Raw genomic sequence first — 17,886 nt, 5'->3', positions numbered from 1 at the left:
AACAAACATTTCCAAACCAGATGATATGTATAGCTGAACCTCCAACAACATGTGTTTGAACTGCATGAGTCCATTTATATATGATTTTCTCTGCCATCCCTGAAACAGCAAGACCCCCCCACCTTCTCTTCCTCAGTCTACTCAACGTCAAGATGGCAAGGATGATGACCTTTATAATGATCCACTTCCACCTAATGTATAGTAAATATATTTCCTCTCTCTTATCATTTTCTTCATAATATTTTCTTTGCTCTGGCTTCCTTTATCATTAGGAATACAGTATGTAATGTATATACAAAATATGTGTTCATTGACTGGCATGCTATTGGTATGGCTTCTGGTCAACAGGAGGCTACTTTAGTAGTGAAGTTTTTGGGGAATCAAAAGTTACGTGTGGATTTTCAACTGTGCAGAGGGTCACACCCTCTACCCTCCAGGTTGTTCAAGGGTTGACTATACATGACCTTGGCACTGCAACTAAAACATGAACAAATAAAAAGACTCTGGCATTTACCCCAACAGCCAGCTACTCGTCAGGAGCTACAGCCATGACCATCCAGTGGTCGGGGGATCACAGCCAACTCAGCGTCAGGCCTGTCAGGTCTGAGTGTCACGGGAACTCAGCATCTGGGGACCCCCACGAGCACTTGAGGGATGAGGGAAAACTTTAAGGTTTGTGAGAAAAAGTGCCCAGGTCGAGTCCAGCATGTTAGCAGTGAGGCTATGGACATTTTCTTTTTGGTGATCTGTAGTCTTTCTGCAGTGAATATGGATTACTTATGGAATTAAAACTTTCATCTTAAAAATAAGGGAAGAAATTCAGGCTTGATTCCTCAAATCTTAGGTCTCTGTAGCAGATCTAGGATCTTTGTGGACCTAAGATCCCTGCTGTGGATCCCAATGGCTCTGACTTCTGCGTGCAACTGCAGAAGCTGCAGGGACACCCCGCAGTGGACCTACCTGGCGTGCCCCATGTGAGATGCGTCATAGACGGTTGGCCCACAGCAATACCACGTCACCTTTTTCCCATCTTGAGGTATGAACACTTCCTTTGTTAGGAATGAAGGAATGACGATCACAAGAAATGCAAGAAACACTGCACAGGATTACCAAAAACAGCAACAAACATCACAGTGTGGTTTGTGTTTTGTGTAAACAATTCAACAGAGACCATTTTGTTTTATTGTGAAAAGTCACAGTCTCAGTGGGAGCCCAGTGAGATGTACAGCACCTCCCACCCACTAAGCCCTGGGTGGGTGGAGCCTCTTCCTCCCTGGGGTTCTACTCATCTATGGAGGGAGGCGATAAAGGGAATCAATGATTTTATTTATTGTTGAAATGCTGCTTATTTAACACTAACACAGCTAATATTTACTGAGTACCTACCATGTGCCAGGCCCTGAGCTAAATATTCAATACGCAGTACACTCTAGGACGTAGGTTATGTCATTTTCTTTTTACAGATGGAGAAACTGAGGAAGACAACACTTGGCCAGGGTCAGTCCCTGTTGGAGGAGTCTGGCTTGGAGGCCAGGACCCCTGAATTGTGGTGCTGCTCACTGCTGCTCTGGCACCACTCCCCAGCATCCAAGCATCCTCAGACCTCTCTGGGGGCATCATCCTCAACCAGTTTCCCAAGGAAGGCCATGAACTCCCTCACACCTGACTCTCTGTCTGCCAAACGTGCTCCCTGATGGAAATCCAAGCAGCCCCGGCCAGAGCCTGGTCTGAAATCACTGGAGTCACTGGCCATGCCCTGAGCCAAGCAACCCATGCAAACCCCATTCTGTTAGGAACCAATCCTGCCTTCTTCTCAAAACCTGCTGTGCTCGCAACAACATCCAGCCGGTTTGCCGTTTTGTCCAACCTACTTGGCTCATACAGTGCCACCTGCTGCAACCACGCGTCCTCCTGAAAGGCCTGGCTGTGGATGACCTCAAGTATTCATGGTTGGGCAGAGTCCGAGAGACAAGCCAGGGTGATCCATGCCCAGAAGTCATGGGCAGGCTTCCACATGAGGCGTGATACTTCACGTGTCTGGGTTTCAGAGGACAGCTCTGCCTCTGGGCCACAGAGACTATAACATGGAAGTGACTGAAGGATCTTAAACCTGGATTTATGGAACTCCAGAGCCCAACACAAGGAACAGAGAAGTCTGTTGTGTGACAAGGCACATGGGCCGTCCTGCCTCCCCATCGTGTGCGTGTGCGTGCCACGGCATCTGTGTCCTCCTTACCTTGTTCCTGGTGAGGCTGTTGTAAAGGTGGAGTCTGCACGGCTGGGTCCCAGCAGGAGGGGACCACTGGGGCTGCACACGCCGGCCTTTGCCTGGGAGGCAGAGAGAACAGGATCAGGGTCCAGGGGCAGCACCAGGAAGTGCAAGTCACCTCTTCATCTGGAGACTTGGTTTTTACAACGGGACTATAGTTTTCCATGAAATTTAAACAATGTGAAACCACATGAACCTCGGTCAACATTACGCAGGGCAAAGACAACTGCGTCTTTTTTTTTTTTTCTTTTTAAGACGGAGTCTCGCTCTGTCGCCCAGGCCGGAGTGCAGTGGTGTGATCTCGGCTCACTGCAAGCTCTGCCTCCTGACAACTGCGTCTTTTTTTTGCTTTCTCATATTCTGTATGGCAGCATACCCCAATAACACCCTCAGAACCCCAGAGGGCTGAGGAATGCCTACACAGCGTGCCCAGCACATTCCACTGCTCTTCAAATACTGGCCCCTTGCTGGCAGTGAGCACAACACCACCTGGCACTCCTGGTCAGTGAGGGCTTAACACTGACAAGGTATGGTCTGTGCTTCCACAGCCCTGGGAACCTCCCCCACCCAGGATCCCTCACCTGGACAAACTGACGATTTTGAGGACTCTTGTTGGGACAGAGGCCACCTCCAAGCCTCCAAGCCCTTGCAACAGAAGCCAGGAGTCAGAGCAGAAAGGACCCCCGTGGCCATGGCCAGCAGGCAAGACTGGCTCCAGCCCAGCCCCTCCTCATCACTTCGGACACTGCAGAAGTGAGTGGCTACTCCCAGCTCTGGGCCCACAGCCCAGCAGACTCTGATCCAGACACTGGGCTTCAAGCTCCACATAGGTCTATATTGCCTTCATAAATAACCTGAGCTCCTCTCAGCCTCCAGGCGGAGACCCCTGCCAGCCAGCCCCTCAGTCCAGTCACCTCCTTCTGGCCAGACTTTCCCAGTTGTTCCCCTCCACTCGCCTGTGGGCTGCCTGGGCTGCTCTGACCACACTGCTTCCAGGCCTGGCTTCCAACCTGGCACAAGGCTGTCCTTAGACAACCTGCATCTGAGACCCCTGAAGGGGCAGAGCTCTGTCCCTGGGGCCAGGGGCAGCCACAGGGTGATTATTCACCCTCTGAAACATCAATCCTGCAAAGCTAGGTGTGGAGGACGGTACCTGGTGACTTTCCCATTGCCCTCAGCCGGCTCCGGCCTGCCCTGCCCCCTCAGCAGATCCCCACTTTTCTCCACAGTCGTCGCCCACAGGTCCAGGTTCTGCATTATGCTCTGCTGGGCACCTCTGACCCCAGCTGGTGCCTGGCCCTGGGAAGGGCTTCACATGTCTCTGCTGAGTGGCACCAGGAAGGCCTATGAGATGGATACTCCTGGCACTGACCTGGGCCCACCCCAGCAGGCCACCTGGCAGCTCACCAGGGTGCTCGCATCCTGCCTCCTCCTGTCCCTGGCTTCTGTGCCAGAGGGTCTGGCAGCATGGCCAGCAAATCGCCACACACTGATCATGGGAAGTTGGTCCTGGGCACCAGCCATCTCCTGGCCTCCTGGCTCCTGCTCAGGCCACACGAGCCAGGACGGCAGACGCTGATGACTAACAGGCCAAGGGGAGGAAGGAGGGTGGCTGCACCATGTGTGTCTGGGCAGTGGGGGTAGTGTGTGCAGGTTGGAGATGGGGCAGGAGATGGAGAGAGGGCCAGTGCTCAGCAGGAGCCCCGACTCTAGGTGAGTTCCAGCAGTCACAGGTGGTCAGATTCTAAAGCGCGGGCAATCTCCAATCTTAATCAAACATCATGTGCTTATTGGGGCCAAGTGCAGGTTGGCCTCAGTGTACTTTAAATGCCTCACAAGCCCTTGAAGGAGAATCTCACTCAGTGCCTGGAGGCATTCACCGGCCACTCTAGGATCCCATCACTCTCCTCTCTCACAAAGACCCTGGAGCTCCTTCAAGAGGACACTGCTGCCATCTCAGACAGCTGGAGACACTGCCCAGAAACACAGCCGTGAGGCCACGGGATCATCACACTCACCCTGCTATGAGGAAACGGCCCAGGCTTCACAGGACTGAAAGCTCGTCCAAGAAGCCTGGCCACAGCCAGCATTCCAGCTCCCCTAAGGCTGCTATCTCCACACAGCTGGCGATGGGCTCCCCAGGAAAACGGGTTACCAGGCCCAGATATACAAATTCAGATTTGCAAAAGGGAAGAACTGAGAGATATCACATAAGGACCCTTGCCCTTTTTCTTTTTTTTTAGACAAAATCTCGCTGAAGCGCAGTGGCGCAATGTCAGCTCACTGCAACCTCGGCCTCCCGAGTTCAAGCAATTATCCTGCCTCAGCCTCCCAAGTAGCTAGGACTACAGGCGCCCGCCACCATGCCCCGCCAATTTTTGTATTGTAGAGATGGGGTTTCACCATATTGGCCAGGCTGGTCTCAAACTCCTGACCTTGTGATCTGCCTGCCTCGGCCTCCTAAAGTGCTGGGATTACAGGTGTGAGCCACCGCGCCGGGCCTGTGCTTTCGTTTCTTTGGAAAAAATGAACACACATTTGTTGATTCCACAGTCCCACCCTGACCTGAGTGATCCAACAACAGAACAACTATGAACCGCTCATGAGAGACATGGCTTTGAAACAGGGATGTGGGAGGCTGAAGATAAAACGATGGAGAGAGAAGCCAGGAAGTGGCAAGCAGTCTGCCTACGTCACACCAGATGCAGACAAGACCCAAGCAAGGGGTTCATGGAGAGAAATCCTTCATCAGGAAGTTAAGGGTCCTCCATCCAAGGGTGAGAGCAACACCAAACCTTCATGTTCCTAAAACCATGGCCTCGGCGTCTGACAGACCCACACCCTCCTCAGTGAAGGGTATGCCTGACACTCCTTCCCGGGGGGTAGGGAGAGGCCAGCAGGCTGGAAGGGCTGAGCCTCCACTGCGAGTGAGAAGTGCTCAACAAGTTCAACGTCCTCATATCCAGTGGACCTCCGTGCTGGAGGCTGGCAATCCAGGGAAGGGATCCGCCAGGAAGGGGTCTGGCTTCACAGGAGTAGGGACCTAGGGGTTAAGCAGAGCCTTTCCTTTTTTTTGTTTTTTTTCCCCCCGAGACGGAGTCTCGCTCTGTCACCCAGGCTGGAGTACAGTGGCACGATCTCGGCTCACTGCAAGCTCCGCCTCCCGGGTTCACGCCATTCTCCTGCCTCAGCCTCCCGAGTAGCTGGGACCACAGGTGCCCGCCATCACGCCCGGCTAATTTTTTGTATTTTTAGTAGAGACAGGGTGTCATGGAGCTAGTGAGCATGGTCTCAATCTCCTGACCTCGTGATCCGCCTGCCTCGGCCCCCAAAGTGCGGGATTACAGGAGTGAGCCACCGCGCCTGGCCAAGCAGAGTCTTTCCATGTCTGAGAGGATCTTGGAGATAGGACACAGAAGGCACATGGGAGGGGCTGGTAACAGGCAGGCATACTGAGGGCCGGACACAGGCACATCTGATGCTGCTGGGATGGCCAACAGAGGTGGAAGGGCAAGTAGGAGGAGGGGCACATGGCCCACCGTGCCAGGAAGGAAGGTGCATGCTTGGGGAGCATGAGCAATGGAAATAGAGGGCGTTCCCACTCAGTGAGGCAAGCGGCTCTGATTCTCATAGCTGCATGGAGGGAGATCCACAGCTACTGTCATCCCAGGGACATGGGCGAGGACACTACACTGGACTCCATGGCGCCTCGGACCCACTCAAGGTCACTGGATGCTCTAGCAGTCCCCGACTCCAGCTCCCACCTCCCCCTTCAGCCCCTGCTCATCCCCTGCTCAGTGTACACCAAGCTTGAGTGAGGGTCGCCTGACATAATGTCCATCATTCCTGGCACAAGCAGACCCTGGCAGCCTCTTGCGCAGCCTGGGTGATGAGATTTGGAACCTGGGGAGGGCACAACAACTCCATTAGTGCTATCCACGGTCCATTCTGTTACACAGCAACGTGGCTCTGCTTCCTCTCTGTAGGTTAACAGGTGTTTGCAGGAGCAAAACCCTTCCTTCATCCCACAGTGTGGATGGAGGCTTGTGTCTGTGCCGCTCTTTCAGCAAATCCCTATGAGGGAAGACTGGACAGGCCACTGCTGAGCTGGAGGGGCCGGGCCCGCTCCACCCTCCCTAAGCCTGCCCCCTCTGGCTGTGTCTTGGAATGGCACACGGCAGGGGAAACAACCTGACACCCGAGCCCTTGGAGAGAAGGCACCTCATAGCACAGGTGTCACTTGGGTGACCGTGCTGGAGGCTCAGGCAGGAATGGCTACATGGGGAAGGACATGACCTGCACAGCAACGGCCTCCACCCTATGCTGGGGAAGGAGTGTCTGCTGCAGAGTTATCCAGAAAACACGACCCCTAGGAGATGTGACATCCCCACCTCCCCCCTGGTTGAAACAATGGTCTAGCAGAGGCCTGACCCATGGCAGAGGCAGGGTGGCATGTTCCAAATCCCAGGCCCCAACGGAGTCTGGAGAAGCCCCCAGAAGGCTGCCAGGTACAGCCAGGACCACCAGAAAACAGCACTAAACCTGCCCCCACATGAAGGTGGGGAAGTGCCCACAGCCACAGGAGGAGCTGAGCCACCCAAAGGCATACTTCAGTGATGATGGCACGGAGCCCCCTCAGATTTGCCACAGAGAGTGACAAAGCCACGCAGGCATCCCAGGAGTATCTCCTGCAAATAACCACAGGCACGTTCCACAGACACAACCAGCACCAACAGGCTGGAGCTACGGGACAGACATCATCTCAAAGAGAAAAAATGACTTATTTCTGATTTTTAAAAAGTTCAATGCCGGCCGCGCGCGGTGGTTCATGCCTGTAATCCCAGCACTTTGGGAGGCTGAGGCAGGCGGATCACGAGGTCAGGAGATTGAGACCATCCTGGCTAACACGGTGAAACCCCGTCTCTACTAAAAATACAAAAAATTAGCCAGGCATGGTGGCGGGCACCTGTAGTCCCAGCTACTCGGGAGGCTGAGGCAGGAGAAAGGCGTGAACCCGGGAGGTGGAGCTTGCAGTGAGCGGAGATCGCACCACTGCACTCCAGCCTGGGCGACAGAGCGAGACTCCATTTCAAAAAAAAAAAGTTCAATGCCAATTAACAACTTTAGGATTCAATGATTCTAAAGCTGGAGGATAGACACGCTACAATCTTATGGAAAAAATAAAGAACTGAGTCAACCAGAGCAAGGCACAGCCTTAGCTAAAAATCACAAGGCTAGGGCCCGTGGCCTGGGCATGCTATGTGGAACCCCAGAGCCGCAGCGGCTCTGCACCCCACCACCTCAGGCAATCCTGCTACACCAGTGATGTGAACATCTTGCTCCTGAATAACCAACTCCATGGGGCGTGATTTTATCCCAACCTCCATCCAGCAAGCGCTGGATCTGCCCATCCAGGCCACTTGCTCGAGACACACTTGGGCGAGGCTCCCTCTGGGGTATCCGCAGGCGCCAGGTAAGCACCAGGGTGATGGAGAAAGCCCTTGACCTTGGGAGAGAGGTTCTAATGGCCAAGGAACCCACTCTGTTACTCACTTGCTTGGAGCCTGCAGGGCTGGCCTTTGCCACAGGGGCTACCCAGGAGCGCTTCTATGTGCCTGAACCACCGAGCCACGTGGAAGAGCTGGGGGTCAGCGGGCGGGGCCGAGAGCTGCCTGAACGCGTCCACGTCTGCCTGGGACAGTGAGTACCCCTGGACATAGCTACGCGTGCTGAGGTGCTCGTTCAGGGCTTGTGCCCTGGCTGCCTCGTCACTAATGCTCAGAATGGACCTGTAGTCAGGAGCTGCAAAGACAGAGGGCACATGGTGTCAGGCAGGCAGGCAGGCAGCCCAGAGGCCGCCAGAAACACAGGGACTAGGGGATGGTGCGGAACCAAGGAAAAAGGTGTTCAAGCCCTTCCCTGGACACCAAACATCCAGAACAGGTAAAGGCACAGGGGCAGCGTGTCGACTGGGGTCGGGGGAGTGACCGCCTAACAGGTATGGATGGGTTTCCTCTTGGGTGATGAAAATGCTTTGGAACTAGACAGAACTGAAGGCTGCATGACAACATCGTGCACCAAATACCACAGAATTGTGCACTTTTCATTTTATGTCATATAAATTAGTTTTTACATTTTTAATTTATTTTTTCTATCACGGAAAGCACAAACACAGGTCCACACCATCACAAATTACGCAGTTCAGTTTCTGATATTTGGGGAAATCACAGGGGTCAGCACATCTGGAGTGTAACGGATAAGCCTCGCCTTGGGAAAGCTCCCTACACGATCATGGCATCCCTCCTGTCAGCTAAGTCTGTTACGTGAATTTTACCTCAATTTTTAAAAACTCACAACAAAAATCCCCGAAACCAAACCAACTTCAAGCCTCTTTGTCGCAGCCGCACCCTTTCCCTCTGGGTGCTGGGGGATGAGGGGTAGGGAGAACCCCACATTGACAATGTGTGCCATTTACACCCCTGCACCAAGAGACAGCTGGACTCCAGCGTGGCTTCTGCAGGTCAAGGCCACAGCCTCAGGAGGATTGGGCCCCCTCAAAGGACCAGCCCAAGAAAGCACAGGGCTGCCAGGAGAATGTGGCTGCTCCAGCCAGCCTCACCTGGCCCCTGGCCCCAGGCCCCAGCCTCCTTCCTTAGAGCCTTCAAAGTAGTAAGTGTGCACCTCCACCACTCAGGTGTGTCACTCAAGGACCCGAGAGCCACTGTTCCTCATGTCACCACTGGGAGGAGGAGCAGAACCCTAACTTTCACCACTGCCAGCTGTAGACAAGGCCGCCTTGACACATGCATGCTGACCAGCCCCATGGCATTTTTCACTTGAGCCCCTGCCCACCCTCCTTCTCCTCCTTCATTCTCCCTTTTTTATTTTTATTTATTTATTTAGTTTTATTTTTTAGAGACAGGGTCTGACTCTACTGCCCAGGCTGGAGTGCAGTGGCGCAATCAAGGCTCATCACAGCCTCAAAATGCTGGGCTCGAGTGACCCTCCAGCCTAAGCCTCCTGAGTAGCTGGGACTACAGGCACATGCCACCAGGCCCAGCTAATCATTCTCCCTTTAAATCCAAAAGTCACCTCTGCTGAATTGGCAGGGAACGCAGCTCCTTTCCCTACTGTCAGGAATTAGGGAATAAAATCTGTCTCACCATTCTAAGGAATATCTGCCTGCAATTACCTCCAAAATGGGAGTTGGGGACCAGGTGCTGTGTCCACCAGCCCGCGTCCCTAAAGTGGGGGCAGAGCAGGCAGATGGTGCCAGGCTTCTGGCCAGAGGAGGGAGTCTGGTCCCTGAGCCCATGAGCACAGGTGCATCCAAACCTTGAACCAGTGATTGTGTTTGCTGAGAGGACTGTGGGAAACAGACCGATGCTTGCTCCTTCCACACAAATACCCTCTCACCCCAGAGTTCACTCAGGGTAGGAAAGCACATGTCTGGCCACCCCTTGCTGTGCCAGCTGCCCTTCCTGGGCACAGGCTGCCCGACATCACAGCCATGGGGCGTAGATGCCCTGCACATCACAGTCCCCCTCTCTGCCTTCTCCCATTCCCTTTTGTCCCCCATCTCTGTGTTTACTCCTGGCACAGAGCCAGAGTCACCCCAACCAAACCCACACAGCTTCTGAAAACAGACAGCAGAGTGTGTCGTGGGGGTAACTGCACACGAATACCTTTCTCTGCTTTGCTTAGTGTGGGGAAAACCCTTCGTGTCAGGCCAATAACTGGCACTTCCAGGAACGCTGTAGTGTCAGCAAAGATGAGTCAGAATGGAGTACACAGCTGCAGCAGCAAGAATGCCCCCACTGGGCCGAGCTCTTCACCTGCCAGGGAGCCCACGGAGCCACGTGATGCCCCAGGGCCCGGCCTCCATGGCTGCCAGAGAAGATGTCCTGAAGCCACCTCTTCTCTGCAGTAAAGGGGTGGGCACTGTGTGGGAGAGCCTTCCTGAAGTCTCAACATGGATGCAGGGCTTAAAATGGCTTCCTGGGATGACTCTCACTGGTGGGATGAGAAGTGCAGCGTCCCTCTAACTTGCCCTGCTTCCTTCCCACTGCACGGAGCCACTGTCCCATCTGACCCCAATAAGATGGCCACCCACTCCAAGCAGCCATAGGCACCCAGAAGCAAAGGTCTGGGCACATTCTCTAGCCAAAGCTGGAATCACACCCCTTTACAAGTTATCCTTAGGAGCACCCATAGCCAACCCACGGGAGGATCCAGGGCCTCTAACTCAAGAGGCTTTGGACTTGAGAGCCAGCCCTTGTCACCTGGATTCCTGCAAGCCAGACACCACCACCTGTAGCCAGCATGGCTCTCCCCTCACAGCCACAGGGCTCCTGCAGCCCTGCTGCAAAGGGCAAGTTCACATTACTGCCCCCTAACACCCACTTCGCCAGCAGCACAAGCCTGTCCTCATGCTGGCCATGGGCCCCCACCTGACTCACCATACCCTAGTCACACAGCCCCTCCACCTGCTGCTCCTTTTTTAGGGGGCATGCTCCCCAAATACCAGCAGGCCCCTTAATCCTTCACAGCTCTGCTAGGTGCGGCTTCCCCACCAGATCTTCAAGGACTCCCTGTCCATATGGCACCTGCCTCTAGACCCTGAGCCTGGCTGCTCTTTCTCTCCGCAGCACCCCTGTCTAATACATGCCCACATTTCTTTCCTTCACCATCTGCCCCACCACTCCATCTACCTTATTCACTGCTCGATCTTCAGCATCTACAACTGAGCGTGTGACATTCCAGATACTGGCTAAAGTTACCGAGGGAACAGATGAGTGGACAGCAGAATGGCACCACAGAGTGCATGCCACCGGTGGGCTGGCGTTCCCCTATGACACTGGGCCTCATGCACCCTTCTCAGAAAGACACCTGCACAAGGACCAGTGCTGGGAACTGGCCACAGCCTCTGCTGCTTTGAGCCCCCAGGGGCTTGCTTAGCAGGAGCCCTGCTGCCCAAAGATATCAGAGACACAAGAACAAGTCACTGTTCACTTCAGCTCTTCCAACAGTCCAAGGAAAGAGAAACAGGGGCGGACTCTGGCCCCGCTGAAGGTGCCAGGGGGGTGCCAGGAGCTCTTGAGGGCCTCTCACTTGCCCCATCCCCACAGTTACAGGCCCGGTGTCAGCACTGGCACTGCCGGGGGCTTCCCTCTGAGAGGAAGGAGGCTGCCTACATGGAGATGCGCTCTCCACCCAACTGGAGATGAGATCAGGGAGGACGGAGGCGGAGGCAGACCCACCATGGCAGCTCCAAGCACCCCAAAGTGAGGTCCTGGAAAACTAACTCTAAATAAATATCAGACTCCTACAAACTCTTTTGCAGAGCAACTTCCAGCCAGGAGACTTCTAGTTTAGCTGGATATTTCCCTCCAACAGCTCTGTAGCTGCCAGCAGTGGTCCCATTTCATGATACAGAAAATGAAGTTCACTAAAGATTAGAGAACTTGTAAGAGGGATGGACAGAGCCGGAAGGTGAGCCTTGTCCCCTCATGGGTCAGGCCACAGTTCGAAAGCTGTTCCCCAATGCTGACCCTCCACACTCCTCTCCCCTGTCCCCTCCCTGAGCCTTGGTCTTCTGCAACTGCTCATGCCTGGGTTGGACTCCACGACAGCAAGAGGGAAGAAGAGACAACAGCAGCACCCTGAGAAACAGTGACACAGCATCGGCTTCCAGCTCAGTGAGCTGACAGTCATGTGCCTCTGACACTCAGTCGATTCTGATGGAGACCACCCCAGCAATGGCCCGAACACTGACAGTGACCATGGTTGATGACAGGGGGTTACAGGTGATTTTAATTCCCTCTTTTTCTACATTGCTCACATTTTCTGCAGTAAGCGTCTGCTATTTTTAAAATGAGAAAAACATAAAATGTCCTAACGGCTGCAGTGGCTTTGAGTGTTGAGGAAGCAGTCTGGGACCTGAAGCCGCTGTGGATCCACTCTCTGGAGACCTGAGGGGCGGCCCCGACGCCCTCCAGGGCTGAGTGCCTACACTCACACACACGGCGGCATTTCCTCATGGTAAAACATGCTCATAACATCAGCCTTGTAAAGCTGCAGGCCATTAAGTCAAATTACACTTGTAAAATGTTTAAAAGCTGCGTGGCACAGAGCCAGGGGCCCCGTTTGCCATCATTATTATCATAATCGCTCTGGTATTATTAATGTTATTGTAATAGCTGCATGCTACACACAGAGAATTTCCTGGCGTTTTCCTGGGGATCACACACTCATTTTTATTTAATTAATTTTATTATTTTAAAAGTTTATTACCAAATCTGCCTTGATCTTGGATCACATCATTCTTAAATGTACCGTCTAGAGCAGCCTAGGCGGCTCATCAAAAGGGAACCAAGTCCACGCTTGGGAAGGATCTTCTCAGAGCAGAAAGGTGCCAGTGCTCAGGGAAGCACAGGAGAATGACAGGCTTCCATGAGATGGACGCAGACAGTCATTTGGGTAATTGTGGTAGCTGCATTTAAGTGTGTCTCGAGGAAACAAATAAAAATAGGTCAGCTTTCAAGTGGTCATGGGTTTGAGCCAGGCTGTGGTCTATCAGTCTGATGCTGAGATCAGATGAGAACACTTCTGGGCAGATGGAAAACCTCCCAGGGACCTGTTCCTCGACACTGGCCCTCATCGTAGAGCCTGCACACTCCATGCTGAAACTCCTGCTCTGCCCGCACGGGAAGGAATGTCCACCACCGGGTGACCTTGCAGTTCAGTTCATCAACACATTGAGGGACATGGGAATCTCCCAAAGGTGGATGGTGGTTATCACCAGCTACAAAGGTGGAGTCTCTACAGAACATTTATTGAAATCACATGCAAGTACCAGGCAATCACTCAGCACAGATACCAAAACAAAGCCACACCAAATGAACATCCCTGACACGTCAAACAACCGTGGCAGTGCGACCTCTCCCTCTCTCTGGCTCTTTCCTATCAGCATTTATTTTTTATTTATTTTTATTTTATTTTATTTTTTTTTTTTTGAGACGGAGTCTCGCTCTTGTCACCCAGGCTGGAGTGCAGTGGCGTGATCTCGGCTCACTGCAAACTCCGCCTCCGGGGTTCAAGCGATTCTCCTGCCTCAGCCTCCCGAGTAGCTGGGATTACAGGTGCCCGCCACCATGCCCAGCCAATTTTTGTATTTTTAGTAGAGACAGGGTTTCACCATATTGGCCAGGCTGGTCTAGAACTCCTGACCTCAGGTGATCCACCCACCTCAGCCTCCCAAAGTGCTGGGATTATAGGCGTGAACCACCATGCCTGGCCTCCTATCAGCATTTAAACCTCTCCTGGCTGCCCTGTTTCTCTTCCAGCGTTCCCTTGAGGCTCTCCCAGCTCCACTCCAGGCATGGCCCTGGTGTGCCATCAGCAGCAGAACCTGGGGGATCCAGAGAAGTCACATTCTTGGGCTCGCCAGAGACCTGCCAAATCAGAATCTCTGGGGTGGGCCCAGCAAGTGAGGTTTAAATCAGCTTCCCCATGGGTGGGTAGCTTGCTAAAATGCAGACCCCATTACAGCAGGTCTGAGCTCCTAATAAGTGCCTCAGTTTGGTGGGGGTCTGCACCCCTCACTCACCCTGACCCTTTGCCCTCTGACCCTGCTACTTCAAAGGTCCCACCAGGGTCCTCATCTTGTGGGTGTCCAGGCAACATCCCACCCTGCAGGTTACTCCCTTTCTGCAAATGTTCCCCTGGTCCCACCCTCTATAGTTGCTCCTCTTGGGTCCTTCCCAATGACCCACTCCCTGCCCAAGAAGTGCTCAGAAGGGGACTGGAAAAAGCCCCCAGACATGAATCGTGGGGAGGAGAGAGGGGCATGCACCCCTGCTCTCACCAACTAGGAGCCAACACCACCCACTCCCAGAGACCAGAGCCTCCTCCTACAGGTGAGGGGTTACTCTCCCCCTCCCCATCCTGATCACCAGCCCCGGAGGTCCAGCTGCCACTCGTTCACAAAGGTAGCCCCCAGGCAGCCTCTCTCACCCCCAAGAATGGCATCTCCATCTTCCTCCTTACTGGGAGGGAAGTTATTCATTATTAGGGGAATCCAGCATCCCTCACAATGAGCCTGTGGGGTGATCAGACAGCAATATTGCCACCCAGAGCACCCACACTGGAAATAGCTTAATCTCTACCCCAAGGGTACTGCCTAAGACTCTTCAAATACCTGGAAACATGGTACCTGAGTTCATAGAGGAGCAAATATTTCATGTGGCTCTGGGGAAAACATCGAAGGGCATCAGCTTTATTCTCGTCTGCCTTAACTCACTGGGTTGAGTTATTGTGAGTCTGAAGAGAATCATCAAAGGCAGCACAGCACAGCACAGCACAGCACAGCACAGCACAGCACAGCACAGCAGTTAAGGTCCCTATTGAGTCAGGCTGCCCAGGTTGGGAGCCTGGCTGTGCCTCTGGCTAGTCATGATGGTGGACAGATTGCTTGACTTCTCTGAACCTCAGGATTCTCATCCATACAAGATGCCAGCAGGATCTTCCTCAAAGGGGTTCCTCCGAGGGTGGCAGGAGATAACAGATGTAAAGCATTTAGAGCAGTGCCTGGCACAGACTCATGCTGAAAAAATGCTAGCTGCGTTATTATGAAGACCCTTGAATTAAACTGTATAAAAATTAAACTATAAGTCTGACCTGATGAGCAGCCGCCCAAGTGGTATCCCCAGTCTGTGCGAAAAGGCCCTGAGGTAGGCTCCATCTACCCTAGAAACCTCAGAAATGAAACTTATCCTTCTGAAATAATCAGGCTCTTGGACAGGCACCAAGCCTATGCACCTTCAAGACTACAAAGGAGAAGCTGTATACGCAATGAGATCAGGAAAGAGAAATAGACGTTCTGAGTCAACTTAGGGAAGATGGTACAAAAATGAAGGCGTACTTGAAAAATCTGGGAAGATGGTCACTGAAAGCATTTACGATTGGATTTTTTTTTTTTGAGACGGAGTCTTGCTCTGACGCCCAGGCTGGAGTGCAGTGGCGCGATCTCAGCTCACTGCAAGCTCTGCCTCCCAGGTTCACGTCATTCTCCGGCCTCAGCCTCCGAGTAGTCAGACGCTCGCCACTGCGCCCGGCTAATTTTTTTTGTATTTTTAGTAGAGACAGGGTTTCATCATGGTCTCGATCTCCTGACCTCGTGATCTGCTGGCCTCGGCCTCCCAAAGTGCTGGGATTACAGGTGTGAGCCACTGAGCCCGGCCTACGATTGGATTTTATTTCCTGTTCTCATCTTTGAGAGTGTGTGTGTGTGATGGGAGGAGGTGATAGTAAAGGCAGTGGGCCATGCCCTGGGGCAAAAGAACACTGGCTGGAGATGCTGTGCGCAGGCTGAAGACTGGGCAATCTGCCTGCTGCCCTGACAGCCCGGAGAGGGCAATCCCAAACTATATGGCAAGCTCCAAAAAGAAGGCAATTCTTACAAGGCTCTGAAAACCTAAAATTCTAAAGCTATTTTTAAAAACAAGATACAAAACACTACTAATATGTCATTTACGTTCACAAATAAACAAAAACACATTTTTAGTTTGAAAACAAACAGGCTCTGACTTTCAGCATGGACACAGCACTTACTGAGTGCCAGGCACTCTTCTACGTCCTTCCCATCTATTAATTCATTTACACTCCATGCTCCAAGGTAGGAGCCATTACCCATGGTTTGCTGTGGGGCGGGGGCAGAGTTGGGACTCTGGCCCTTCCAGGGTGGTTCCAGAGTTGGGGCTGTTAACTACGATGCTGTTTTACAGGAATCTGGGTGACTTCTGAGGGCTGCCTGGCTCTGGGACGGGTGGAGATGGTGCTGGAATCCAGGCACACAGGTAGGGTGGTAGGTGGCGTGCCTGGAAGGTGACTACCTCCTGCCACTTGACACAAGAGTGTAGCCCTGTCATCTGGGTGTCCCCATGCCGCCAGATTACCCAGGTAGTCAGAACTACCTACCTATAGCCCAATAAACCCTCAGGGGCAAAGGGCACCACCGGATGCTAAGGAAATCTTGGTACGATCTAAACTGAGGGTGAGGGCTGGAGGTGTCTTAGAAGAACTTGCATCTAATTTTTGCCAGCCAAAAGAATTAAAAACTAGATACTGAGAATGTTTCCTTTGGAAAGCCTGCTCCAGACTGTTAGGAATCTGGGCTTTCTGATTCAGTCTCTTGCCTTTCCAGCACCTAAAATCTTGCTGGAGGGACAGTGAGAGAAGACTCACTGGTCTCTCAAGGTCTACCCGCTGGTGACACGAGTGACTGGGGGAGCTGACACAGCTGTGTCCCTGGGGAACCTTCCCGGGTTGGCAATAAAATGGGGCAGTAATGCTCTGACAATCAGCTTGCAGTGGACTGCCTGCAGAACTGGAGATGAAAGCCTTGGTAAAGCCCCAAGCCCTTTTACTGTGTGTACGCGTACCCCTGGCGTCCTCTGCCCCATTTCCCTAAGTACCAACCTCAGGTGCCCTCCGCCCACCTCTCGGAAGCTGCCAGGTCTGGGCAGAAAACCAAAACAACCCTTGGGCCTTTGTCTCCCCCCTAAAGTCCAGCTGGGGCAAGAGGGAGCGAGGGCCCGCCCAGGCACCGGCTGGGGAGAGGCTGTTTGATGTACGGCCACCTCCCGGGGTGAGGATGCAAGGGGACCTCGGCAGGAACCAAGTGAAGAAACTGAGGCTGGGTGGTCTGGGCAGCGCCCCGGTCGGGCTCGGGTCCCCGCGGGGTCTGTGCTCCAGCCACGGGTCTGGCAGACCCTCAAGCAGGGGTCCCAGGGGTCCCAGTGGCCGTCCCACGGAGCCGGGCACCCGTTGTCCTTCGGATCCTAGGACGTGCCACCCCTCGAACCTCAAGACCCGCCGTCCCTCAGACCCCGGTCACTGACACCCCTCAGACCCCGGGCACTGCTGCCCCTCAGACCCCAGGCACCCCCGCCCCTCGGACCCAAGGACGTGCCGTCCCTCAGACCCCGGGCACTGACACCCCTCAGACCTCGGGCACTGCCGCCCCTCAGACCCCGGGCGCCTCCGCCCCTCAGACCACGGACACAGCCGCCCCTCCGAACCCAGGCACCCCGGCCCCTCAGACATAAGGACTCGCCGCCCTTCGAGCCCAGCACCCAGCGCCCAGTCAGGCCCCCAGCCGCCCTCAGCCTGGCCCGGCCGCGCCGCTCACCCTGCTGCCCGGAGGAATCTGCCATGGCTGGGAATCCCGGACCCGAAGCTGCAGCTACAGCTACAGACACTTCCTAGAATCTGATGCAACCGCCGCCCCGGAAGTCGCACCCCGCGCCGGGCCAGTCTTCCGGGACACGCCTGGTCGCTAGGCAACCACCAGGGGCTCCGGATGTCGCCGGCCCGGAGCATGCTAGGAGCTGTAGTTCAACCCAATGGCGACCCGCGCTCCGGAGCATCGCACGGCCAAGCGTTCAGTGTCCGTGCTGGGAGTAGTCAGCCCAGCCGCAGGGAGACAGGCACTAAAGACTGAGCGTCCTATAATAGGTGTTTAAATCACGATTGCGCTAAGCGCCGTGGGGACCAGGCCCAGCCTGGAGGTCAGAGGCGGCCTCGGGACAGGGTGTGCTGGCGAGACGGGATAGTTC

The 17,886-nt window shown here is 54.0% G+C and overlaps 1 protein-coding gene and 1 non-coding gene across 9 annotated transcripts in view; both read right to left on the bottom strand.

The window, feature by feature from the left end:
• Nucleotides 1-17,579, bottom strand: part of CARS1 (cysteinyl-tRNA synthetase 1) — a 55,718-nt gene extending 38,139 nt beyond the window's left edge. For 2 of the 8 annotated variants that reach the window (XM_055271662.2, XM_055271654.2), the window contains exons 1-3: nt 17,460-17,566; nt 2,237-2,328; nt 961-1,096 (exon numbers count right to left, since the gene is read on the bottom strand). In XM_055271662.2, the coding sequence (XP_055127637.2) occupies nt 961-974 (14 nt within the window). In that variant the 5' untranslated portion in view covers nt 975-1,096; nt 2,237-2,328; nt 17,460-17,566. Of the gene's footprint in view, nt 1-960; nt 1,097-2,236; nt 2,329-7,822; nt 8,072-14,947; nt 15,112-17,459 lie in introns of those variants that run through there. The other 6 variants (XM_055271614.2, XM_055271606.2, XM_063644742.1 and 3 more) reach the window with 6 other exon arrangements.
• LOC129461782 (U1 spliceosomal RNA) lies at nt 8,425-8,587 on the bottom strand. Its single transcript, XR_008650690.1, has one exon. It is a non-coding gene; the product is annotated as a U1 spliceosomal RNA (small nuclear RNA).
• Nucleotides 17,580-17,886: the final 307 nt, after the last annotated feature.

Source organism: Symphalangus syndactylus, chromosome 1, assembly GCF_028878055.3.
Source record: "Symphalangus syndactylus isolate Jambi chromosome 1, NHGRI_mSymSyn1-v2.1_pri, whole genome shotgun sequence".
In the NCBI taxonomy this organism is placed as follows: Eukaryota; Metazoa; Chordata; class Mammalia; order Primates; family Hylobatidae; genus Symphalangus; species Symphalangus syndactylus.
This window is presented reverse-complemented; position numbering and strand designations above follow the sequence as displayed.